The sequence below is a fragment of the Drosophila ficusphila genome, unplaced genomic scaffold (assembly GCF_018152265.1).
Source record: "Drosophila ficusphila isolate 14025-0441.05 unplaced genomic scaffold, ASM1815226v1 contig_286, whole genome shotgun sequence".
NCBI lineage: Eukaryota > Metazoa > Arthropoda > Insecta > Diptera > Drosophilidae > Drosophila > Drosophila ficusphila.
Window position 1 is genome coordinate 1661514 of NW_025064189.1, and position 26249 is coordinate 1687762.

A 26249-nucleotide genomic window follows, 5' to 3' on the forward strand; every position below is an offset into this window, starting at 1 on the left:
TAATCAGTTTAATGAAAAGTTTCTACAGTCAGGTATTTTGATAAGCAGTTATTGAATTGAAATTACACATTTATATTAATAGTTGTTTTCGTGTTTACATATATAAATATCTTATGCTGCTGCTTAGATTGCTCCGCATTACATTAATAAATCTTTGAATTACTTTTCAATAACCAGTTGATCAGACCACACGTAAATCATTATCATGTATATAACTTTCGTACTCAGGTTTTTGGCCAGTTCTTTGCGTCGCTTTGCTTGAGTAACATTTTCCCATTTCGTTATGCTTTCTTTCAATCATTCATTCGGTTTGTGTAGTACCATGTTTTCTTTTTCGTTTATTCATCTTAAATCACATTTATTATTTAATATTAACATTGAGTAATTTATGCTTGAGTGTGTGTGTTGGGTACGGTAGGGAATACGGGTAATGGTGAGGTTAATTTGTGTTTTCATTACTTGCTGCCTTATGAAGAGGTTTAGTTTTAGTGTGTTGTACAGCTGAATCAAACAATGCTAAACAATTACAGCAGAGTAGTAACATAAATAAAATCGTTACTTAAATAAATAATTTCAATCTACAAAAACTGGCTTAGTTGAAAAACAAATTATTTTTTTTTAGTCAAAGCGATACTTTCTTTTTACACATTTCTCGACTCGCACTCGCAGCTTCGTTCGTCCGAAAATTCCTTCAGCTGCTCCTGTCTCTAGTTCCATTGTACATTGCGCTATTACAAATAAATTGTTTAAATAAGTATTGACTTTTTGTGTATTTTGTTTTGCTTTCCGTTTTTAATGTTTTTGCAATTGGAAGTACTAAATTGGTTGAGGCTACGAATTGTACATTACAAACTAAAATGTTGTTTCTCTTCTTTTGTGAACTTAAGCTAAGCAATTGATTAAATAATTAGCAATAATAATATTAATAGTACAATATGAATATTTGTAATTGCTAAAATGAACCCCTAACCCGGTTCACATGCTCTCGTAGCTAAACGTAATCGTAATAATAAGAATTTCTTTACAATTAATTTACGTGTTTTGTTGATTTTTCCTCCTCATATTATTGCTTTCCTTTGTTATCGTCGACTCCCCCTGATTTACAGCTTAAAATTAGCACGCTTAAAGAGCTAGTCTTAGGACTTAACGAATTGGAGTTGGGAGCCAAATTGATAGGTGTTCTTGTGTTTAGTTAAATGGCGATTGGGCGCGGGACATATTGAAACAATTTCCATATATATATAATAATATATATGCGTATATACAACTAGATAAATATTATTAAGACCTCTACACCTAATTCGTTTTTGCCAAGGGTACACAATTAACACAAGCGCAGTCGGCGGAGCTCGGGGCAGGCTGCTTCTGGTTGCAGCACTACTAGGCTCCAGCTCCTAACTAGGTTGCACATCTATGAGCCGCCATGCTGTTGCCCATGCAATTTACACTTACGATTACACATCAAAACATATATAGTTATATGGGTATACAATGTACGGTAGTAGTGATAGTTAGGAGGTAACCATAAACTATAATATCAAGCAATACACAACGCGTAGCCTTTTACTTGTTCGCTCTAATGCTTCATCTCTCAGTCCTCTCAGTTCCAGAGCCCAGAACCCACATCCTCTACTTGGTCGCATCGGTTGTGGATCGCCGTCGATTGACCGCCGCCTGTTGCTGTTGTTGCTGCTGCTGCTTGGCCGCCGCCAAAGCGGTCAGTGTCCTTTGGCTGATGGCCCCCGTGGCGGTGGCGGCCCTTCCGGCGATCTGAATCTGATGCAGCTGTTGCTGCTGCTGCTGCGGCACCTGCACCTGCACTTGGCTGGGACTGGGCAGTGTCTGCGACGAGACGGTGGCGGTGCTTTGCTGGTTGAGTATTCGGTGTTGCTGCTGCAGCTGCTGTTGCTGCTGCGGCTGTTGCTGCTGTTGCATCGGCGCCTTCACTGTTTTCAGCTGCAGCTTTTGACCGGTCATCACAATGGGTGTGGTGCTCAGGCTGGCGCTGCTGGTCACCACATTGGCTGTTTAATGGAGAAATGATTTATCGAATCAGTTAGCGAATACAATCTCAACTCACCGTTTACAGGAGTGGTGGCTATCTTGAGCGTGGAGCCACCTATTTGCCGCTGGGTGGTGATGAGCTGCCTGCTCGCGGCCAGTTGCTTGGTGCCCACCACCTGGACGTTGCGGGCCCGCGGCTGAATGGTGCCCAGCAGCTGGATGGCCGCAGTGCTGTTGCCGCCCGCCTGCGCCTGGATCGTCTGCTGTTGCTGCTGCTGCTGGACCGTCTGCTGGGCGATACCTATACCACCACCAACACTTGAGGTACGTATTGTTTGAGGATTTAGTTTCTGTACACCGGCACCGACTATTTGAGCTGTAAGCAGAGAGAGAGCAGAACGTGGGTGTGCGGGGAGATTTTTTTGGTTGTTGTTTTAGGTTGCAATGAGAAATGTCGAAGGTCAGAGGTCGGGGAGTTTCGCCAACTAGGACGTTCAACCAGTACGATCAGATCAGTATTGGTCACGGTTAAACATAATGGACTCTCTAATCTCAAACTGATGGCATTTCGGGTTAGGACACACAAGACACACAAATCGGATTGGATTAGTTTAGTTGCATGAGTGGGATCGAAACGAGTGGTTAACGGGTTTGTGTTGTATGATGTTGTTGTAAACGAGAAACGAAACAGAAACAGAAGAGAACAAAATTAAGCATGTTCAATCAAAAGAAAAGAGTTGCGTATAAATAATATGGTCCGAGTATAAATACAGATCGCAGTCAAAAAGCCAGATCCAGAGTCACAAATACATCTTCGGCCAGGCCGAAATAGTAGATAGGAAGCTTGTGGGCTGCACTTGGTCCACCTCTTCTTCATCTACTCACCAATGGGTAGCGTCAGCATGGCTGTTGTGGCACCTGCTCCTCCGCCGCTGCCCGCATTGCCACTGGCGTTGTTTCCCGCCGAAACTCCCGCCCCTCCGGCATTGTTCGTTATGACCACCGTCTGGGTGCCGGGTCCTGTGGAGGGCAGGCTAACGATGGTGCCCGTCGGCGGGGCGTGTTGCTGTTGCGCCTGCTGATGCTGCTGCTGGTGATGCGGCGCCGACTGCGTCTGCAGCGTTATGGTGTGTGGCAGTTGTTGTTGCTGGCTGGAAACCGGCACCGAGACCAGGACACTCCGCTGCTGGCCTTGCGCCGTTCCCGCGCCCGTTGCCGCACTCCCCGCCTGCTGCTGCTGCAAACTGTTGCCGGAGAACTGCAGCGAAATGGGCTGCGTGAAGCCGGGTATCTGCACCTGGACGTTTTGCAGGCTGGCAAAGTTAGCCATGGCGCCCTGCAGCTGCGACAGATTGATGCCCTGCAGGTTCAGGGTGGCGGTGGTCTGTTGCTGCTGCTGCTGTTGTTGCTGCTGCTGCTGCGGCGAGGCCGAGGGCTGCGGATGCGGACTAGACATAGGCGAGTGTATCGACGAGGTGGCGGGCGAGTGTACAATGGTTTTGGTGATGAACTGCTGCGTCGCCTGCGGCTGTTGCGGCGACATGTGCGGCATGGAAACGGCGGACACGTTGGAGGTGACATTGCTAAGGCGTTCCAGCAGTGCTTGGTTTTGGTGCGTCTGCGACGACTGCGAGTGATCCGAGCCCGATGGCGATGGCGTGGCTGCGTTGGTTAGCAAGGCGGACAGGGCTCCTCCACCACCGCCTCCACTTGAAGTGGACGCCAGATTGTTGGGCACCGCAAAGCCACTGGCATTCGAGGCGTTCGAATCGCTGCCCGGAGATGGTGCGGCCATGCCCACCACAATTGCATTGGGCGGCGCCGTGGTGCTGTCCCTCCGCAGCGAGCTCAGGATGCGCTGCGGCACCGGACCCGTTGGACTCTGAATCCAGGCAGCAGCCGCAGTATTGTTGCCCGACGAGATCACTGTGTAGCTGGTGGTGGGGTTCGTCATCACCGCCGGCGGCGAGGCCAACTGCGAGGCGAGCGCCGACATGGACACCCTCACCGTCTGACTTCCGTCGCCCGTTTGCTGGTGGTGCGCCTGCCCCGCTTGGTTGAGGTTCACGGCTATCAAATTGCCCGCTGAGTTCGTTCGAAACGTTGTCGTTGTGGTTCCCGCACCGCCGATCTTTCGATTGGCGTTCAACAAGTTCTGCAGCACCTCGCTGGACTGCTGTTTCCGCTGTGTACTCACCAGCGTGGGCGTGCCACGGGTGGTCTGCACATAGGTAGCCGTTGTTGCATCCGCAGTGGCCGGATTGGATTGCTGCTGGTGCTGCACAAGCGTCAGTGTCTGCGGTTGCTGCTGCCCGGTGGATGAGGTAAATGTGCCACTGGCCACTGGAGTGCTGGTCATGGCCGCTGGTGCACTGTTGAGCAGGTTCAGAATTGATGCGTTGCTGGAGTTTTTGAGTGTTGTGGCGCTATTGCTGCTTCCGTTGTTGTTGTTATTACCGGACACTGCAGCATTGTTGGTCGTTGTGTTTCCAGCTTAAAAGAGAGAGTTGTTTTTAGAAACAACTAAGTTAGAATGTAACTTTAGCTTACTTTGCTGTTGATGTTGCTGATGTTGTTGTTGCTGCTGTTGTTGCTGCTGCTGTTGTTGGTACTGATTGGCAGAGTTCATAATGCTGTTGACTATGGCATTTATTGCAGGATTCGGATGTTGTATTGTTGCCGCATTGTTGTTCATATTGTTATTATTGTTGTTGTTGTTACTTGTGGCAGTTGTCGGTTGTTGCTGTTGCTTCTGCATAATCTGTTGCTGCTGAACTTTCAGCTGCGTTTGCTAAAAACCAAATCGAATTGTTTATTTAAAAAGGGAAATTCCTTAATGTATTTATTTATCTTACCAGTATTGGCACATTAGAGTTGAGCTGGGCACGCAGTGCGGAGTTGGCCCCCACCACCGATGTGCCCTTCACCTGCTGCTGCTGAATGGTGGCCGGCTGGATGGTTATGCCCGAGTGTTGCAGCGCCTGGGCCAGTTGTTGCGACTGCTGCTGCTGCGGCTGCTGTTGCACAAGGACCAGGGAGCCATTGCTGAGGCTAACTTGGTGAGTTGTCGTGGAGGAATTGCTGCCGCCGCCGGTGGACAACTGCTGAAGGTGAATGTGCTGCTGTTGCGGTTGTTGTTGTTGTTGCTGCGCGACAATCTGTGTTGCGCCCTGCTGCTGCGGTGCCTCAATTGTGTAGGTTTGCTGTTGCTGTTGAGCTGGCTGCTGCCGAAAGTTTTGCTGCACATTAATAACATTACCGCCGGCCAAATTGAGAGTCTTTTGAGTGATTTGCTGTCGCGGCAGTGCCACATGATGCACTGTGGCGGATAACTGCTGTGTCGCTTGTTGTTGTTGTTGCTGCTGCTGCTGGGGTTGTTGTTGTTGCTGCGGCTGCTGCTGTTGTTGTTGGGGATTGCCCACAACAACCACATGCTGTTGTTGCTGCTGTTGTTGTTGTTGCTGCTGCTGCTGCTGCTGCAACTGGGCTTGCCTCTGCTGCTGTTGTTGCTGCTGCTGCTGTTGCTGCAACAGGATCCGCTGCTCGTTCGTCAATCCCGTGTGCGTAACGATCGGCACATGCCCGGGTATCAAATGCGTGATTTTGACCGCCTTACGCCCCTCCTCGGTGAAGATCTCGCGGAACTGCTGAATGTATCGATTGGCATGCACCCGAGTGCCCAGCGCAAAGCGGCACGATTCCCCATTCCGCTCGCCCTCCCTGTAGTCTCTGTCCACGTACAGCTCGCCAAGGTACTCTGCATCGGAGGGCCGCTGGAAGATGGACAGCTTGATGTGGTACAGCGCCCGCCGTCCTTCGCTCGCCTCGCGCTCCGTCTCCAGCACGTACTCCTCGATGAGCTGCGGCTGGAAGTTGTGCCGACAGTTCGGCTGGCAGCCGTCCTTGCAGGCCTCGCTGAACTCGTTGAGCGGCTCGAAGGCTTTGGCGTACTTCTCCACGCTGATCACGTGCTCGGGCACCTTCAGATTGGCGGGATACTCCAGGGTGGGCGGACGAATGGGCCGGATAACCTCGTGCGGTCGCCGCGGAACCTTCGAAGTGAACGACGACAGCATGGCGCCCACCAGCGGATTGTTGGTGGGCGCCGTGGCCGGTGTGGCATTGCCGCCGCCACTGCTGCTCCCCGTTCGAGGTCTCTGGCGCAAGCGAGCCAAATAATCGCACAATTCCAGGCCGTGATGGTGGGTGAACTGATCGAGCTTGCGCTTCCGATTGATGGCCGTCTGGGTGAACTTCTTCATCTGGCGCCGCAGCTCGTGCGAGTTGAAGAGCTGTCGCTGGTGCTGGGCATTGATGGCCTGCCGCCCTATACTGGGATCCGGTTCCAGGCACAGCGGCTCCGCCGTGGCCAACACCAGCTGGCTCTCCAGGGCGAGCTTGTCCTCCGCCGGCAACTGGCTGCCCATTTGCTGCACTTCCGCGAAGAGGGTGGCGTTCGTCGGCCTGAGCAGGATGTGCTTCATATCACAGATATTCGTTGAGGTGGCAAATGTCTGGCGGAAGTCGCGGATCTGGGCGATTACGCAGCCGGCGTAGAAGACGCTCGGCTTGGCGTACACCTTGGTTCCCTCGCCATCCGACAAACTGACCGTCTCGGCTCCGAGCAGATCCATTAGAAACTCCGGCAGCATCTCCCGGTCGATGCACTGCAGCAGCAGATCGTTCTCGTAGGGCCATCGCAGAACCTCCACCAGACCGAAGTCGTGCTTGGCCTGACCACCCTCCGATTTTGAGTGGCTGTCATCCAAGCTTGCTGGCTTAGAGCGGCCTCGATGACTGGCAGCTCCTACTCCCGATCCCAAGCTGGCAGCATCGGTCGTGGCCTCGTCCTTGTCGGTGGAGGACCATTCGTTCGTTTGCGGGTTCAATTGCAGGTGCTCATCATAGTGCAGGGCCAGCGAGTATCCCTTGTTGCCGGGATACAGGTTGACCACAATCGTGTTGAGCTTCTCCCGCTCCACCAGCCGTTCCAGGGTAAACGAACGAGTGCGTTGCTTTAGCTGAAATGCGCAATAAACATAACATGAATGCCTTCACTCGCTTAAATAAAAACTTACCCCTGTTTCGGCAAAGTAGTTGAGGTCGTTGCTCAGCAGCTGTAGGTACAGGTCCTTAATTTTCTCGTGCAGATTAACAAACTTGCTGTTGCCCGACTGGCAGACGGAGGAAGGTGGCTTGTTGTTGCTGTTGGAGGAGGCAGCGCCGGCGCCAGCGCGCGCTGATTGCGACGACGTGGTGGCCAATGCGGAGACTGAGGCGGCGGGTAAAGCTGAGCTGCGACTAGAGGAGCTGCACTCCTTGCTACTGCTGTTTGACTTCTGTCGCTTGCTGGGCGACGACGTGGGCGATGCCAGGACATGGTGATTGTGCGTCTGGTGGAGGTGATGATGGTGCAGGTGATGTGCTCCCCCGCTACCGCCACTGCTGGCTATCGAGTTGGCGGAGGGCGGACGCTTCTCGGACTTCTTGCTCGACACACTGGCCGCTCCCGTTGAGCTGTTGCTCAAACTGGAGTTGACGCCCGGCGGCGTGGACAGCAGCAGATCGGGCACCACCGGCGAGGGCGAGGTGATCGAGTTGAAGTTCGACAGCGTTGTGGTGGAGGATGAGCACGAGGAGGGCGACGGAGCGATTGCAGTGGGCAGGCCGCTGGGCGTGGCCGAGGTGGGCTCCGTGAGCAGGCCGCCCAGCGAGCCGCCAGTGCCCTCGGTGGGGGACTCATCGTCATCGAAGATGCAGATGGGCGGTTGGGCAGGAATCTGTGGTATGGCCTGCAGCAGGCTCGTCTCCAGATACGACTTGCTGCTCGAGGAGGCGAACTGCTGCTGCGGTAGGACCGTGTGAACCTGATGGTACGACTGCTGGGGCTGCAGCTGCGGCGAGTTCCCGGCCTGGTACTGCACGAACTGCGTCTGGTGGACGCCCGATCCATGGGCGTGGACCGCTAGTCCCTGGACATGGTCCGCATTGCTGGAGCCCTTTAACTTCTTGAGCGTGTCATTTATAATAAACTGGTGGAAGGGATTATTGATTAATATGCTTAACGGGATGCGATATGATCTTACGTCGGCTTCTTGGCATGAGGAGTCCAGGCTTTGCATGGTGCCAGCGGAGTGCTAGGGGTTTCCCAACGGCGGATGGCGCACCCAATTACCGACGACATCCAAGCACCGGTTTGTGTTCAATCCTGGCCAGGATCGGCGGCATTCGCATTGCGCTCGGCAGGTGTTTTGTGCCCGTGTGTTTGTGTTCTATGTGGTTGTTGTTTTTTTTTTAGGACCGCAGACGCAGGGCTCCGTTGTTGTCTCCTACTTTCGCTGGCTGCTGTCCATCGGTTTCGTACGGCACACTCACTTGGCTGTGCCGCATCAGCATCGGGATGCGGTTGTCCTTGCCCCGGCTGGGTTCGCGTCCTCGCAAGGATCTCAACTGGCTGGGATTCGGGGGTTTCTTCACTCTTTTTCCACTTCCACTGCTGCTGCTTCTGCTGCTTTGCGTGACATTTTCTCTCTCTGCGCCCCTCTGCCGACGACCCTCTTTTTTGGCGCTGCTACTCCGTGAAATCGCAAGGTCGCGCGCTCTGCCGCGGTTACGGGGCGAACGCTGGGCTGCTTCTTTAATAACACGCCGAGGATTGCTCGCTTTTAATTGTTTTAAAACTTTGTTTTATGCTTTTTTGCAATGTAAATGTACTGTACGATTCGATTGCCATTAATCGTTACCATTCGCTGCGAATGCCACTAATTGTTATCGTTCGCTGTGAATGGCGGTTTTGCCGTTCCGATACCAGTTTATCGGTCGGTTCGTGGTGTGGTTGCACTGGTACGCGCAAACAGTGTGCGTTGTTATCGAACTGTTGACAGAAAAACCGCCAACGGAAAATTCAAAATTGCAAAACGAAAATAAGAGTTCCTTAATTATGAGTATAAAACCAACTTAATTTATGTTAATACGCAACATTTGAAAACACTTAATTGCTGTATGAAATTATGTAATGTTGTAATAACAATAATATTTTGAAAGTTTTTTGCATGTTTTTTTGTAAAAAAAAGTTACGTAAAGATACGTAATCTTAATGCTTTCCAAATCTTTGAAAAATACAAGTAGAATTATTTCGGATTTGAAAATAAAATTAACATTTACCAAATTTACATTACCAATGTGATATTGTTTTCCACTGTAACTACTAAACTCCCAAAAATAGACCCAATAAAAAACACTCACTTCATAGGATTGTTCACTTATGTTTAATAGGTATATTATTAAGGATTAGTCTCTACCAACTAAGCATTAAGAATACAAAATTTTGTCACTTGTACGTATACACTTTGCCATACACATATATATCCATATATATATCCACGCTAACCGTTATCAATATTCAATAAAATCATTATATATCAGAAACTTGTAATACACTCGCAGTTGAAGAATTTCCGTTCACATCAGCTTGAGATCTTTAAACGTTAATTGTGTAGTTTGAAATATTTATAATAAAAACAGCTCTTGAGTTGGATCATTGAGGATCTGGGGTTGGGTTGGGTTTGCTTTGTTTTGTTTTGTTTAGGGTTGGTTGGGGGATATAATTCTAGTCCTTGTGCCCGCCCTGCAGCTTCTTCCAGGTGGGACCAAGCGCCTTGGCAAAATGATCGTCCACCGAGGCTTCAGTCTTGGTGAATATCGAGATATTCGTGGACGAGGTGGGCGAAGCCGGTGGCGTTTGTGTCGACGAGGCGGCCGCTGCAGCAAGTCCCGGTTCAGCCTTCACCCGAATGATGGCCGGCATGCTGGGCGTGGTCGTGGGCGTGGGAACCTGCGGAGGCGTCGGATTCGCATTTGCATTTGCATTCACATTCGGATTTGGATTCGGATTCGGAGCTGGAGTCGGAGTCGGTGTCAAAGTCGGCGTCACAGCGGTCGATCCAACTGTTCCGTAAGCCGGCGGCGGTGGTGGTGGCGTGTTGTACCTGGGCGGCGTGTGATGCGGCGTATCGAGGATCCGCTTGGCGGCCACCGCTGCCTCCATCACCTGGCTAACGGCCGCCGGCAGCGCTGGTCCCGATCCCGTGGCCGAGGGCGGCGGCGATGGCGGCGTTTGGGTGCGATTCAGGGCCAGCGAAAGGGGCAGCGGTTCCTCCTGCGGCGGCGGCAGTTCCGATTGCGGCGAACCCGGCTCCAGAATGGCCAAACCCGGCTTGGCCAACGGCGAGCGGTGCTGCTGCTGCTGCTGCTGATACAATTGCGTGGCTGAAGTTGTGCTGGTTGACAAGGGTGGTCCGTAGGCCAACGGCGAAACCTGCTGCTTGGGCGTTCCACAGGGCGAGGGCGTGGGTGTGGGCGTGGTCGTGGGCGTCGGCGATTTCTTGGCGAACAGGGCCGCATAGTTCTCGCCCAGCGAGCGCCGGAAATGCTCGTCAATGTCGCACATTGCCATGTCTGAAAGGGAATTTGCAAAAGGTGAGTTGGATTTTTGGCAAAATATATTATTATATAATTATGGGTAATAATAATAAATAGGAAATAAAACAACCTTCTTTTAAGCACACCCAGTTCTAAATTCTTGTCAATTTTAATCCGATTTAAATGTGGCATATCTCTAAATATTTGTGGTGATATTCCTGAATAAACTGCATTCAAAGTTTTTCATTTTCCGATGCTCAAAATTTTGACCCCTGTTTTCAAAGTGGCATACCTCTAAACATTTGTAATCGCATCCTTGATAAAACAGCATTAAAAATTATTAATTTCGCGATGGCCGAAATTTTGACCCCTGTTCATGTCACATTTTTCCACGATTTCAATGGTTTACAATTGAAGATTTTAAAAAAGGATTCCATTTCGGTCAAAGAACTTACATTTTAAATTATGCTAAAAAACCGAATGCAAGCTACTAATTATTTCTTCTCTCAAAATTAAATATCCTCCTACAATGAAACAAACCCCTTGATAGATTCTCACCTGAGGAGTGGGCCTGCTCCGGAGGTTCCCGCTTTGGAGGCGCCTGGGTGATGACGCTCGGTCTGCTGTTGGCCGCGTAATTGGTTCCGGGAAGGGGCTCTCGGTACGGAGGCGGTGGCGAGGCGCGCTGCTTCAAGGCTCCCGATGTCACCGACATGTCAATGGGACTGTCCATATCCCGATCCTCCCGTTCCCTTTCCCGTTCCCGCTCCCTATCACCGCTGCCAGCCTCATGGACCTGGTACTCGGCGGTCCTCTGTCGCCGATCACGTCGCCATTTGGTGGTGGGCAGTTCCTTGGAAGTCACACGCATCTCTGCAAATACAAAAACATAATGGAATCATTGGGGGTCAGAAATCGATTGCTATGAAAACGAGCTATCATCTGCTGGCCATCTTTTTGGCCAGCCCTCTTGAATAGTAATAGTCAATATGATATTATACCAAAATCGCATTTCAATTAAAGGCCATAAATTTGATTTGGCTTTGTGGTTGCTTTTGGTTTCGGTTTGGGTTTGGGTTTTGTGTGCGGTTTACGTGTCTGTCGTCTGGGTTTTGATTATGCGGTCGATGAGTGGGCGTAATGAATCACATTGGAGTTGAGGCGAGGCTGAAACTCTACAAAGGTTCTCCTCCACCCGTTCCCCCTCTTTGCTTAAATATACATACAATATATATATATACCCCTTAACCACCTCTTCCGTTTCCTTCAAGTTTGTTGCCTAAGTCTTTCGCTTTTTTGAATGAACTTCTGCCAAAAGCTTTTAAGTGAAGGAGCGGCAAAGAGTGGCGGCGGTTCGACGAGCAGCACAGAAATTATGCACAAGAAGACGTAGCCGTCAGCAGCAAAAACAAAAAAACTACAAAAAAATATAAATAAAAAACGGCACACACACTCAGTCAAATAAATAATAACAACAGAAAGCACACAATCGAAACTCCAAGGCACAAACAAAATTGGTTACGAAAACTCGTTTGCTCTACGCTTTTCACAGTGTGTGTAGCGTTTTTTTTTTTTTTTTTTTTTCCGTTTCGTACTAAAGTCTGGGCCTGGCCTACACTGAGCGAAACGCAGGAACGTGCCCGGCCTGCCAAATGGGAAGGCACGAAGCGTGGGAAGCGCACAAAACGGAGCGTGGGCATCCCGCAGTCGACGGGATGAAAGTTCCAGCCGCTCGAGGTGCTCAGTGTAGCTGGCCGAGATGAGGAGATGAGGAGCTGCTGGCCAGGAAACCAAGCTTACAGATAAAAGGAAAGGGGAAAGAGGAGCAGCAGCAGCCGAAGCCTGGCTCCAGAACCCAGTTTCTTGGCCGAGAAAACCAGTCGGACGACTTCTGCACATTTTGAGCAGCGCAGAGAGTTTGGTTATCGGATGGGAAGGAGGATCAGCAGGAGGAGGAGGTGGCAGTGGCAGAGGATGCCCAGGGATCCAGGCATGAATGAATGAATGAATGGTTCGAATGGAGGCGGTTTGGCGTTGGCGGAGGAGGAGGAGATGGAGGAGTAGATGGAGGAGGAGGAGGAGTTGTACCACCATCGTGAGGGAGCGTTGTCCTGTTTTTGGCAACGTCACTGCCATATATTACCGATTCTGTGACCGGAGGAGTCCAACAACACAGCGTGCAGTGGTAACTGGTCTCCAAAGAGTGGAGTGGCGAAGGAGAAGGAGTTGCAGGCCAAGAGGCATTCAAAACCAACAAACTCGGAGGCTGGGAGCTTGTGCTTGTGCTTGGGCTCAATCGTATGATGATGATGATGATGATGATGATGGTAGTCATGGTAGTCATGGTGGGGATGATGATAATAATAAAGAAACATTCAAATTTTATTGCACATTTCCGGTCGTCGGACGTCGTCGTCTGTTTGGGGGATCGGCGGTTCGACAACGCAGAACAACAACAACAACAAGAAAAACGATGGAGTTGGAGCTTTCTTTTGAGGCTCCCCCTCTTTTGCGGATTGTGGTCTGCTTTATATCTTTTCTCCCCTATCTCACCTTCCTCTGATCCTCTCCGCATTGTTTATTTGTTCTGCTGCTGCTTTTTTGCTTTAACTACTGCTGATGATGCTGCTGCGAGGGTTTTAATCATTTCTGTATCGGCTAATTGGCGATAAAAGGGGAGCCTGGCTTAATGGTAAGTCGATGCCGAATTGGGGGAGTTCGTAACGGAGCTCGAAGAAGGGTTAAATCAATGATATAAGGGCATTTGCTGAGAAAGTTTGCTAAAGTAGGTATTCAAAGGTAACATTTGTATATCCCGATTCAACTAAGATGGAAGCATATAAGTTTTGCATTTAAGAGGTCAATATAAACAAACAAAAATGTTCGACTCATAGGACAAAATTATTGGATGGGTATTCCTCTTTTATAGCTTAACGATTACTTTTAATATATGTATAATTTATCTTTTATAGTGTCAAGATCCCATGAAGATAAACTCTTAAACATTAAATAACCACTAACTAAATATTAAAAATATCTATTTATGTTCTTTACAAATCATACAAATTTTCTTTTACAAAACACCTGTCATTTTATGACTCATAAGAGTTAAGACTAAATGGCTTCCTAATCATATTATATATTCAAATCAAGGAACTCCATTAGATTTAATCATTTTGTTAAACAAAGAATCCTATTTATAGGCACCAAAGTATAAATACAACAACTAAAAGCTTAGTAATTATAGCCTAGTTATAATTTAATGTGGCACTTTATCCACGAAAACATCGAACCATTATTTTGGGCAACATATTTCACAATTTCCGGTCGGCGGTGTTAAACATCTTCTGAGGTGATATATCAGCTGGGGAGCCATTCGAAAGCCGGCCCAGTCGGATCCGAAAATCTGGTTCGGTCTCAAAACAGCGCAGAGAACTTCGAGGAAGACTGAGAGAGATAGAAAGAGAGAGGGAGAGGGGCGGAAGGAAAGAGACGGGAGGAGAGTGACAAAAGTCGGGCCGACTTGCATGCCCATACATATAATATATAATATAGCAGTATAGCACTCGTATATGGCTTGGATTGTACTACAAATAGCAGAGGCAATGGCTATAGCAATAGAGCAATGGGAACAGCATTTGTGGCTTATGCAAACAAGTTGTTGCTGCTCCGTTTTGGTTTTGGTTGTTGTTGTTGTTATTGTTTTTGTTGTTGCTGCTTTTCCACATTTGCCTTTTGTATATTTGTATACATATTTATTTTTCCATCATAGTCGGTCGCCGTCGTCGCAGGCGTTTTTCATTATTTATATATTGTTTGTCTTTGTTTTTTTCTCGCGCCGGCTTGTGAGTCATGGCTGAAACCACGGATCCCCAAACCCCCAAGCACCGATATCCGATCCCCGATCTCCGACTCCGATCCGCTGGTTTCCGCCATACCCGCATTACCCGCTGGCCGAGTTGATTGCAAATCTGGTTTTAATATGTCAACAAATTAACAAAAGCAAAATAAAACCGAGTCGCGCCAAGCACAACAGCACTACGTGTAGTAGTTTCCCCCAACCCACCGCCTCGTCATCATCCATTTATTATTTCTTCTTTTTTTTTATGGAGGTTTAATGTTTAAACAGGCGCTCATTTTTTGCTCCTCTTTCCCCAGGCCGTTTTTCTTTTAATTTGTTGCTTTTTTTTTGTGTGTTGTGTTGGGTTGTGTTTGCCTGGCGTCGTCTCCATGTAATTGAAAGCATTTGTGTGATTTGTGCAATGTCGCCAATTAACGCCGTGGAACTGGTGTATGTTCGTCAGTTGGCTCGCTCGTTTGTTTGTTTGCCAATCCGAAGCAAATCGAATGCGACGGAGAGCCGCCGGTGCGGAGCGCAGTAAAAGTGTTGCCAATTTCATTACCAATTTTCCAGTTGGCACAAGCCGAGTGGCGCAGACGCCATCGATACGCTCTTGCAGCAGCCGGCGTGACCGATTGCCGCTGTGTTGCCAATCTGAATCTCCATCCTAAGCCCCAAACCCCCAATCCCCGAATCTCCAATCTCCAATCGTCGTCATCAAGTCCACGTCCTAACCACACACGCCACTCGTTCGAAAAAACAAAAAACTAAACCAACAACAAGATAAACCGTGGAGAATCGGAGCTATCCACTTCCGATACCCGATCCCATTCATCGGGGGACTGAGTACTTATCACTGGCGAAATGGTTAAAGCCAAAGGAAAGGGCACGTTCGATATTCCATTGAACTTTAGCCATTGATCAGGCGAATGAGTGTGGACTTCACGTGAGCAGCAGGTGCACAAACGTGGTCTCTACTGTCCCTGGAAATCATTACCTGCCTTCACAAAAGATAAAGAACAACCCATTATATTGAACATCTTTAAACTAACATCTCAAGAAAGTGAGAGCACTCAATTATTCATTCTAAACGAATTTTATAGCACCTTTATAACAGAGCTGTAAAATAAAACTGACTTTTTGATATTCTTAATCAGCTTAATCAGGCGATCTTTAGTGGACATGTCCGTCTGATTTCGTCGGCAATTTATTCACTCACTTAAAAGCTGTCATCATAAAAAAGTTTCAATCTCTGTCGGTCTTTTTGTAAGATGATTCAAACAAATTTATCCCAAAACTGTCTTAGGAACTTTGGCGGAAAATTAGCATGCCCTTGTGACTTTTAATAGGAACTCTTTCGATTATAAATTTGATATTAGTTATATGGTAAACATCTTAGTTTCCAAAGAAAAATTCATATCAGCAAAACAACAATTTTGATCGCTGTTAATCAAAATATAATATTCTGTATCTTGTATATTCCTATATTCTATATTCCTAAAGTATCCTTTATATTTGTTTAATTAACTTTATGGTGTGGATTTTTCTGAAAGTATGATAACTAAGTAACCACGACGACAATTTTATGTAACAGAACTAAAGACTGTAAGCATTATAAGTAGAATAAACAAACGTAAAGCGAAACTGATTGAATGGACGTTAAAGCAGAATCCTTAAATATCAATATAAGAGAACACTCCTATTTTAATAAATAAGGTATCATTCATCTCTATGCTAATTTATATATATTTAACCCAATCTACTATACACATTGTTTTCTAACAAGATCACCAGTATGTGACACTTTGCCCAGTTTTTGCCCGAGGTCACTAAGTCAGGGTTTTCATTTTCACGAGTCATTTCTTTTGAAGTTTCCCCTTCGAAAAAAAAAAAACGAACCTTTGTGCAACTGCTGCTGCTGCTGCCTGTAGAGCTGATGGTGCATGGCGGCGGCCTGCTGGAGGTCCCGCCACGGCTGCCACAGCAAACTGTTGGCCATGGAGGAGGCGTTCTGATCCCCGCCAGACTGCGGATGTGCCTGCTGATGATTGCCGGACTCCGCCTGCAGTTGCAGCTGCTCCAGCTGCTGGCGATGCAGACTCTGCTGGTGATGATGATGAATAGACTGCTGCTGTTGCTGCTGCTGCTGCTGCAGTTGCTGCTGCTGCTGCGGATGATGCGGATAGAACATGGCCCCTTGGCCCTGGGTTCCTGCCCCATGGCTCTGATAAGCGGCCAACCTTTGAGTGGCCGCCAGTGCAGCAGCAGCGGCCATTTGAGCCGAAGAACTTGGAGAACTCGCTGTGGAGGAGGCGGATGAGGAGGTGGACGGTCCGCTCGAACAGGAAGCCGAGGATGTGGAGGCCGTCGATGAGGCGGGTGATGTTGCAGCTGCCGCGGCGGCAGCCAAACGTTCGATTTCCTTGATGCGATTGTAGTAATTCTGCTCGAAGGCGTTCAGTATGCAAAGGTATTCCATGGTGCTCGCTGCTGGATTCGCAATTTCTTTGCTTGGCTTCCACTTCCTGCTCAAAAATCTCGGCGAGATCGATGCCACCACTCACATCGCTCGGCCGCTCGGAAAACCGACTCAGCTAATTCGCCACAAATCTTTTCGGGTCCTATCTGTCTATCAGTAGTGAGTAAGTACTTTGAGTTAAGGAGGCTGGGGAGCGGCACTCTTTTTATTTATTTGTTTTTCCTCCCTCCCTTCCACAGTTTATGATTACTTTTCCTTTTTTTTTTTTGCGCTCGGCCGCAGATACAGATACACGAATGTGCGCACACAAAACGAGCCGCAAGTCGCGACTATAGATACAGATACAATCTGTTTCTGTTTGTCTGCTGCCTTTTTTTTCTTCAATTTTTTTTATTTATTTGTTTTATTTTTTTTTTTTTTTTTTTTTGCAGCAGCGACTCGGGTTACAGTCTCTCGCAAGTTGAAACGGAGACTTTGGCTTTGCTCCGGCGACGTGAGCCTCGAGTCGACATTTAGCGAAATAAAAATAGCACGCTCTTTTTCTGGCTGTCTTTTCTGTCTGATTGTTATTGTTGTTTTAGTTGTTATTGTTGTTGTTGTTATTGTCTCCGACTTGGACTCCAACTCTGGGTTATATGTGTGCTGTTTCTTTTCCGAGTAATGATTTGCATAGAAATCGACAAATCGCTGACTGAACTTGAGCGCCAGTTTTCGCTTTCAGAGACCGACGAACGAACGAACCAAACGAATCGAATGGACGGAGGGGCACACACGAACCGATCTGGACGCACGTTCCACGTTCCACACCACTAGCAATTCCGAATGGCAAACAAAATATATCTCAGGGTATGGAAAACATATAGCAGTATAGCAATATAGCAATATAGGAACCGGAGACAACCGATCGGAACCGAAACCCACAACTGGCGGCTTCCACGGACAAACTCAAACTGATCGCTCGTCGACTTGAAGACCGCTCGCAACTTGCCAACTTGGGGCTTCTTATTGGGGGGCTTTCGAAGCTCCGTCTTCGGGTTCTTCGGGCTTCGGTCTTCGGTCTTCCGACTTCGGTTTCTTTGCCAGCCTTCGTCTTTATTTTTTTTGCTCGCTTGAATTGAAAGTCTCCACGGGTATGAAAATGGGGAACATGTAGACTTGGGGCTTTCAGAGCCATTTGCACTTGTCCCTTGTTTTTCTTTCAGTTGTTGCTTTTGTTTTTGGTTTATTTCTCCTCTTACCAATTTCCGTTTCGACTCTTGTTTTGACCCTCTCTCTCTCTCTCTCCCTCTCTCTCTATCTATCTCTCTCTTTCTGTCTTGTTTCGTTCTGGATGGATTTCGGATCTCTGCTTGCTTTCGGTGATTTGGTAATTGAAAAAGTACAACTGAAAGCTGACTTTTGGGGGGACAGGGCAACAAACAAAACAAAAAAAAAAAAAAATCAGAAAAAAAGGGGGTCTGTCTTTCCGTTCGTAGGATGTAGCTGCCACGCCCCGTTGCCCCATTGATGCTTGGCAAATTGGGCAAAAGGGTAACGAAATGGCAGCAATTGGGAATTGGCCACAGTCTGGACGAGCTCATGGGCTTTAGCTTTTCGGATCTCGGATCTCGGAGCTGTGAAACTGGGAACTGGGAATTGGGGAATCGGGAATTGGGTAGGGCCATTGGTCCAAGCAGGCAGCCACATGGTGTGGGCGTTCTTTTATGTTTTGCTCAACGCTCTTTTGTTTTTGGGCCCGGTCACTGCATTGGGCTCATTATAATGTTTACCCAGAGTCTTTTCTGCCACAATCCGACTTACATACTATACGTTATGTTTGGAGCTGCGTGCAAAACTACCTACGTTCGCCCGATGGCCGCGTGTGTCTGTGTGGACTTGCAAAAATGACAACCGACTAGGAAAACGAGGGTTTGGCTGGGACACACCGACAAAATAATACCCAGAAGATCTTACTATTAATACTAATCAAAATGGTTAAATAAGAATTAAGTTAAATCACAAGTAGGAAAAGTTCTTGGTTCCTACAATTTCAAAAGAAAGTAATGTTTTAAACTTTTGTTGAAAACTGCACTTTTGAGAAACAATATATTATTGGTTTAGTCATACTAATAAATAATACTAAGTAAGTCCTTACAAACACTATATATACACTTTTCAACCAAATTTAAAAAAAAAAAAAAAAAAAAAAAAATTTAGACACATAAAAAATATTAGGCGAAAACCCATTTCTTTGAATGTCAAAAATAGAACATAAAGTGGTAAACAAACAAATAAATTTACTATCGCTCGTATATGCCAAAAATTAAATCGAAACAGGCATGATGAGAATATTTATTAAAGAAAAGATTGGCTTTAGGTCTACTTTGATTCGGGAATTCAATATAAATAGTTTAATTTTGCGGCGGAAACACGAAGCACGTATTAAAATGCGCTCTCCTTGAAAAAAGCTTTAAATTCTTTATTTATGTAAGGTCAGCACACAAAAAAGCAAATACTGCATAAGAATTATTTTACAAAAAGTGTTGTAAAAAAAACTCCAAATAAAATTAAAAGAAATTCTTGAGTTGCTCTTGCAGTAAAAAACTTGAAAGATGCCTTTCCCAATACTTTAATAGTTATCTTCTGCCCAAAAGCAGATCAATCTAATAGCCTATAATCCAGCCCTCCGATTAAGCCAAATTAGATCGATTTGCAAATGTTAATTTCAGAATTCAAGGCAGTAGCAGTGTGGCACAAAGCACAAAGCTCATCCCATAGCCAAGATGTTCGCTGTTTGTTATTGGAGGCGAACAATAGGTCGACGGTACTACACGTTTGCGGCTGCTTTTGGCTTTGGGGCTTGGCTCGACTTGGTTTGGCTTAGTTCAGGCTATGGCAATTGGTCTGTCCGCCAGTCCAACAAAACAGCAGCAACAGCAACAGCAGTTACCATTGCTGCAACTGCAACAGCAACTGCGACTGCAAAACGGCACAGAAGCAGCGTCAGAAAGCAGAAACCAATAACAACAACAACAACACACGATGGAAACTCGTTTCTAATTCAATAGCAGGCCCATGAAATTTTACGCCCGATTTGTAGTACAACCACTACTGTTGTTGCCCCATGAATATTGCTACTGCAACTGCAACAGCGGACAACAAACAGCAGCAACATTGAGCTGGCGAATGGTGGAGTAGCAGTGGAGTAGTAGAGACTCTTTCGCATGGGTGTTGATCATATGGCCCCGCGTTGGCCTGTCTAAACCCCCAGCCGACTTGCACAAGCTCAGCTGTTGATCTCCCGCCATCCAATCGATCCACCGATCGATCGATCCGTGTTTCTCCGCTTATGGTTTTCCTTTTCTCCATCTTTCACCATCCACCGACCATTTGCTAATCCAAGTCACAAAATGTGCAATTTTCAACAAACAAAACCAAAAAGAAACACAAAACACACATAGTAAATGTAACAAAATGAAGCTCAAACTATTGACTGACTGAGTAATGGATTGAGCGAGTGCTCCTAGGCTTTGGCGCTTACTCATCATCCGGCGTTTGTTATGCGCGAAAATTTGTAGTGTAGCGTGAAACATGCGCACGCATGCGCAACGAGGTCAATCGAATGGCAATCATGGAAAAAAAATAGAAAAAAAACTACAGCACAACGAGTTAAAAACAATGACAACAACGGAATCAACAGACTTTAAGGCAGAAGAGTCTGCTTACTGGCAGAAAACAATGGCAGCAAATTACCCAAATCCAAACATCGTAGACCAAACTAATGTAAAAGAAGGCGCAAAAACGACAAAAAGACAAGCAAAGTGGGTAAACTTCACTTGGGGAATGAAACGTAGAACCTAAATGATGTGGGTCCATCAACAGAAGCCAAATGGAAATCCCCCAACTAATTCGGGGTGTGTGTGTCTAGTGCTAATGAAGTTATACATTTAATAATAAGTCAGCTTAGGAATTATAAGAAGAAATGTGGTTTTCCAGGAATAAGTAAGTTTAGTGTTTTTACATAAGTAATTCTTTATTTTTCAAATAATTATAATGATTAAGTAAAAGTTCCCCCATTCATTTTAGTTGCCTGAATTTATTAGTAATAAAACTTTTACATTCGTTGATAAGTTTCCCAACCGTAACATTATTAAAACATTTGTGATTGCTTGGAAAGGTGAAATATAAAAGTAATATCAAAGCTTCAAGAAATGATTTATTACACTGCCCTTTCAATTGTGATTCTCTAAGACATTTTGTGTTAATGTCTTAGCTCCATAAAATAGAATCTTCTTTCCTGGAGTAATAACTCTTCTTGGACATCACTTCTTCTTCTTTTTAGATTTATTCCCCAAAGACAGGTTATTCCAAGCGAGATTTCCTAAGCTTCTTTCCCTTTCTGCGACTCCGAATGACAAGCTAAGCAGCAATTTAATATTGCTCCATTGAATCGAGGCTTTGGCAGAAAACAGAAGCCAAACAGAAATAAAACTCCGGAAAATGCTTTGCTAATTGAAATTTGTGTGTTGTTTGGAAATCGGCACAGAAACATGAGATCCCTTCCCCCATTCAATTTGGGTCATTTGAAGAAGTGGCAGCAGTGCGGAAGTCACCGAGATCTCAATTCTTTATGGGAGATCTTCTACTGCTTTTGCTGCTGCTGTTGCTGCTTCTCAGATCTCCAAGATGATGACACACGGATGGAGGTGAGGTGGCCGGCAATTTCCAGAACTTGTCGATACCAACAAGACAAATTATGTTTATATCTTAACCGCAGCAGCAGTCCCAGTCGCAGTCCCAGTTTGTGAAATCTAACAATCTAATATATGTATATATATCTAGTGGGTACATAATATATACGCAGCGGAGACAACACAAATCAGCGGCAAACCAGTTCAAAATTTAAATAAAACTCGAGCGTGCGCGCGATTTGAAGAGAAACTGGTTTTTTTCGATTGCCCAGAATAGCAGGAGCAACAAAAACAACCGCGGGAGCTCATGGCAAATAGCAGGCAAAACTAACAATAACATAAATATAGTTGTCATTATAAAATATCATCCGGTGCTAAATCAAGCGTGAGAAAAATCTCGAATCGATAGCCAAATTTTCGGATCGATATCTTTACTTTACTTGAGAGAATCGCAGTAGTTTCCGAAATATATAAATGACCAGAAAGAACCCATCGAGTATTTGTTTTTTTCTGTTTATTTTTTCTCATTTCGTAAGACAACTTTCATTTCGATAGTGTCCGCAACAAGTTGATTGTGCCCCTGCAACGCGGCCGCCTCTTCCTGTCCAAAGTGCCTGCTGCTGGCTGGCAAAAGTCGCGCAGAGTGAAAATTTATGGCAAATAGGCAAATGTTATGTTTAAATAAATAAATAGCAGTCGCTCGAGTGGCAGGCAGGCAGGCAGGCAGTAGCAGTTGGCAGTAGGCAAAAAGAAAGGTAATGCTCTAGTCCCAATCCGAGTCCCCATCCCCAATCCCCAATCCCATTTCCCAGCTTCCAAGTTCCAGCTAGCAGCTAGCAGCTTCCACATCTCCATCCCGAGTGGCCCATCCCCAAGCGAAACGAAGCTGAACCAAAAGCAAAACCAAAGCAAACCAAACCGTACCGACCGATCTCCAATCCCATGGCAATAACAAACCCAAACTGGTTTGCCCGCTGGATTTTCCTCCGGTCGAGATTTGCGGCAATTACGCGCACCGTTTGGCCATTGCCAGTAAAAGGAAAGAAGGAGAGTGTTGGCCCACAGAGTTGGCACTGGCACTGGCTAGGCTAAAAACGGAGAATTGAAAGGCCATGTAAATTACCTGATGAGCCGTTCCCGAACACTCTACTCTAACCATCCAACTATCCAGCCAGTCAGCTAGATAGCTGGGTTAGCCAGGCAAACGGTTGGTGTTCGTCTCCAGCTGTGCGCCATTGGCCAAGCTCGAAATTGCCACAATTTTTCTTTTGTGCCCCGTGTGCACAGCACAGCACACAGCACAGGCAGGCCACAATTTGTGTAACTATTTGTTTATTAATTATGGCCTGGCCAGCGAGAAGGAGTTAGCTCCTCGGCAAACAATGGAAGGGCCGCTTAATTAACGGGGCCCGATCGTCGATCGACCCGCTTTTCTACGAGTGTGATTTATGAAGATCCAGAATCTGAATCCCAATCCAAGTGCCTCTTCTCCTCGCTCGATTATGACAAAATCATTAATCATGCACAGGTTAACGACATTTTGCATTTTGCCTACTGCCGATCAATCACTTCAAATCGCTCATCTTCGCCTTCAACTAACCACAAAAACAAAAAAAATCTGCCTTGCTGCATTGAGAACTCAATTGTTGGCCAATTGTGTCCAATGTCCATGGCCAAAAAACCAAAAATCGCGCTCAAATCGCCAGCGAATCGCGTGCGGCGTTCAAATATTTATTCGAGCATCGGAACCATTTCTCTTTCTGTATCGGGGGCTATCTCATAAATTGTGCTCGGTGTGTTGACAGCTGTACGGCGCATATATATCGGCCGAGGAATTTGTCAAAAATTCCGAATTATGGTTGATAATGTCGTTTCCCCAATGGCCAAATGGGTAAATAAACAAAAACAGAAACGGCGACTGAGAACGAAACCGAAACAAACATAAACATAAATATAAATTGGGGGGCCATTATCGGAATTCAGAGGCGGGGAGTGATTTGCATGTTATCAGGGCAACTGGGTCGACAAATCAGAACCCAAACCCAAACAGAACTCGGCGGCGTGTGCTTATCGCCCGTTTATACTATAAAATGTGCAATTACCCGTTCGCCCGACGAAGAAGAGAACGAACATGCCTAATCAAATTGTTTTGTTTAACAATTATACACATATTTGCGACCCAGAGCTCGGCAAATACAATAACCGAACAATTCAACGAAAAACTGAGAGCTCCACGCCGGCAATTTCTTTGGCATGTCACGCGGTCGTCGGTCGAGTCGAGTCGAGTCGCTTGTTTGTCGCTCTGGGTGGTGTACACACATAGTGGGGTTTTCTTTCGTTCTTTTTTTTTTTTGTGGGCAGAGAATGCAAATTGCAAATATATAAAAGATATGTCGCCAGTACAGAAATATGCAATGCCCGTTCCCGTACGACTGGCAAACTGGCGAACTGGCGAACGCGAACGCAAACGCCCATCCACCACATTCACATATCCACATCGAAACATCCACACATTCAGAATTCGTGCTCGTGCAGCCGCAGTGGCACTGCAAAATGCGACTATTGATAAGGGGTTCCCGGGTTCTTGGGTCGCCCGACAATACTTCACATATGCCACCATACCATACCGCTCGACCGCCCGCTCGCTCGCCGTTCCGCTGCCATCGAAAATGCGGCATTTGACACATTTATGAAAATCGGAATCGGAATGCGCCGCAAACTCATTTTGTTGGAATGTTTTGTTGTCGTTTTTTGCTGTTGTTTTGTTTTTTTTTTTTTGTACGAAAATAAAACATTTCTCGGATTCGTCGAGTGTTTATGCGTTCGCGCACAGTGTTCGCGGCCAGGAATCTGCGTCCATCATCGGGCTCATCGATGCCCCGAGTGGGTAGAATATCGGGAGACAGTGTCTCAGTTGGGGGATCGCGGTTACAATGCAGATGGGCGGGAATCGGAAAGAAGTGGGGCTCCGTTTCAGTCATGTGAATCATGACTGGAGCACGCAAAAGGGTCTGCGACTGGCTACACAGAGGAAAAGCTACTTCCTAATTTATTTTTGTAAAAGAAAAATGTTAAATTTAGGATGCGCTTTAATTTTCCTAGCCTGCAGTTTTTATTGATAATAACATTAATATGGATTTAAACGCTTAAACGGCAGGTATGATCTAATAACAAAAGCTCATATTTCAAAATGATAAATGTTCATAAATATTTAATCAGTCTAGTACAAATAAATTGTTAAAATATGCTTATCCATTCAAATTTTTAAAAACAATTAAAAATTTGGGTACCTGTCCTAAAATATAAATCACTAAATTAATTACTTGTGGATGCTCCTTAAATGGAAAAAGCCTGACTTTGAATATCAAAGTTCACGAATCAATTGGAAATAAATAAACATACTCTTAAAAATTGTTACGTTAAACATAACTATATTTTAAGAAAATTCTTGATTTGTTTTAATACAATTCGAAGACATTTGTAACCCACTCATATTTTTGTCCCGCCTGAAAATGAAATATTTTCATTTTTATGAGTCTTCGAAAGACACTTCCCTGATTTTTGTGTCATCTTCGCCTAAGCTTTTATTTGTAACCACACATCACACATTAGAACAGCCCACTGATCATCGCACAATTATAACTATTTCTTTCTGTGTATGACACATTGTTGAAATACTTTTCGAGTCTTCTTGGCTCAAAGGTGAAAGCCATAAAAGAGATGTAAGTGTGCGTGTGTGAGTGTGTAACCCCCACCCCCACTGGCCCCGTCGGGTTGAGTACATCATGCCATGATGTTATGTTGCTGGCCAAGTTAAAATCATAAAAATTGTCGACTCTTTTTTAAACGGAATTGGTTAATGGCTTGCCAAGTTTTTTTTTTTTGGGTCGTTCGTTCACTTACCGCTGGGATTGTTTTGCACCATGGTCGCCGCTCTAGAGAGCACTTCCAGCGCCGATTCCATGATGGTTCTCAACGACTTTCTACGTGGGATTGGACGTGGACGTGGTGGATCTGGATGTGGATGTGGATTTGGACTCGGTTACGCTACTCCTGCACCGACTCGATCTGCACCGCATGAGTTTCACACTGAAAATGCAAAGAAATTGACCATGAACACACCAAACACACATCCATACAGCCGCATACGTATATATATACAAATATATATATATATGTACATGTGCACAGAGATCCGAGTGAAAAACTGGATATATCGCCCGAGCCTGGCATTGGCATATATGTAAATGGAACAAAACCAAAACCAAACCAAACCAAAGCGAACAAAGACTGACTGGCTGACTTGAAACAAGTAAGACGAAGGCGAAAATCCTGCTGCCAAACAGTTTTGCCATCTGATCGGGATTTTCGATGGACGAAGGGGGCGGCGGTGGAGGAGGGGGGGCGGGTGGTGGTTGCACGATGCACTTGGGAGACTGGTTTTTTTTATGCCCCGCCGAACAAACCGAGAGTTTTCGGCAATGACCAAACCAAAGTACAGCAGCCAAGGCAGCGAAATCACCGACAAATGCCATATTGTTGCTGGCCAGCATCCGAAATTCCCATGTAATATGCCCAAAATATATATTGGCCAACAACAATGGGCCAAGTTTACCTTTCGCCTGGTGAGGAATTCAAATCCTGCCGCAATCCTGTGTCACAGCTGTTTGGGGGGTTTAATCCTGGTGAATTGGCACCTTTTCCTCGCGATTTACGCTGGGAAAAGCGGGGTTTTGATGGTTTTTGGTATAATTGCAATCACAATAGTTCAGTTTGCGTTTCGTTTTCGTGTAGTGTGACCGTTTGTTCACAATCAGAAAATCCCAACAGCAAT

General features: G+C 46.2%; 2 protein-coding genes across 4 annotated transcripts; both read right to left on the bottom strand.

The window, feature by feature from the left end:
• Nucleotides 1–751: 751 nt before the first annotated feature.
• LOC108095435 lies at nt 752–8747 on the bottom strand. 2 transcript variants are annotated; one of them, XM_017196544.2, is made up of 7 exons: nt 8091–8747; nt 7083–8036; nt 4860–7025; nt 4555–4795; nt 2890–4497; nt 2081–2380; nt 752–2024 (listed from the first exon to the last, which is right to left on the bottom strand). In XM_017196544.2, the coding sequence occupies exons 1-7, from the start codon at nt 8124–8126 to the stop codon at nt 1630–1632; spliced, it is 5700 nt and encodes a 1899-aa protein (XP_017052033.1). In that variant the 5' UTR covers nt 8127–8747; the 3' UTR covers nt 752–1629. The 2 variants fall into 2 exon arrangements, with proteins under 2 accessions (XP_017052033.1, XP_017052034.1); XM_017196545.2 differs by lacking the exons at nt 752–2024; nt 2081–2380 and adding an exon at nt 2405–2561.
• Nucleotides 8748–9253: 506 nt separating this feature from the next.
• On the bottom strand, nt 9254–26221 carry LOC108095424 (extensin). Of its 2 annotated transcripts, XM_017196533.1 has the most exons (4): nt 26031–26221; nt 25319–25504; nt 10984–11298; nt 9254–10461 (listed from the first exon to the last, which is right to left on the bottom strand). In XM_017196533.1, the coding sequence occupies exons 2-4, from the start codon at nt 25377–25379 to the stop codon at nt 9614–9616; spliced, it is 1224 nt and encodes a 407-aa protein (XP_017052022.1). In that variant the 5' UTR covers nt 25380–25504; nt 26031–26221; the 3' UTR covers nt 9254–9613. The 2 variants fall into 2 exon arrangements, with proteins under 2 accessions (XP_017052022.1, XP_017052021.1); XM_017196532.2 differs by lacking the exons at nt 25319–25504; nt 26031–26221 and adding an exon at nt 16166–18187.
• Nucleotides 26222–26249: the final 28 nt, after the last annotated feature.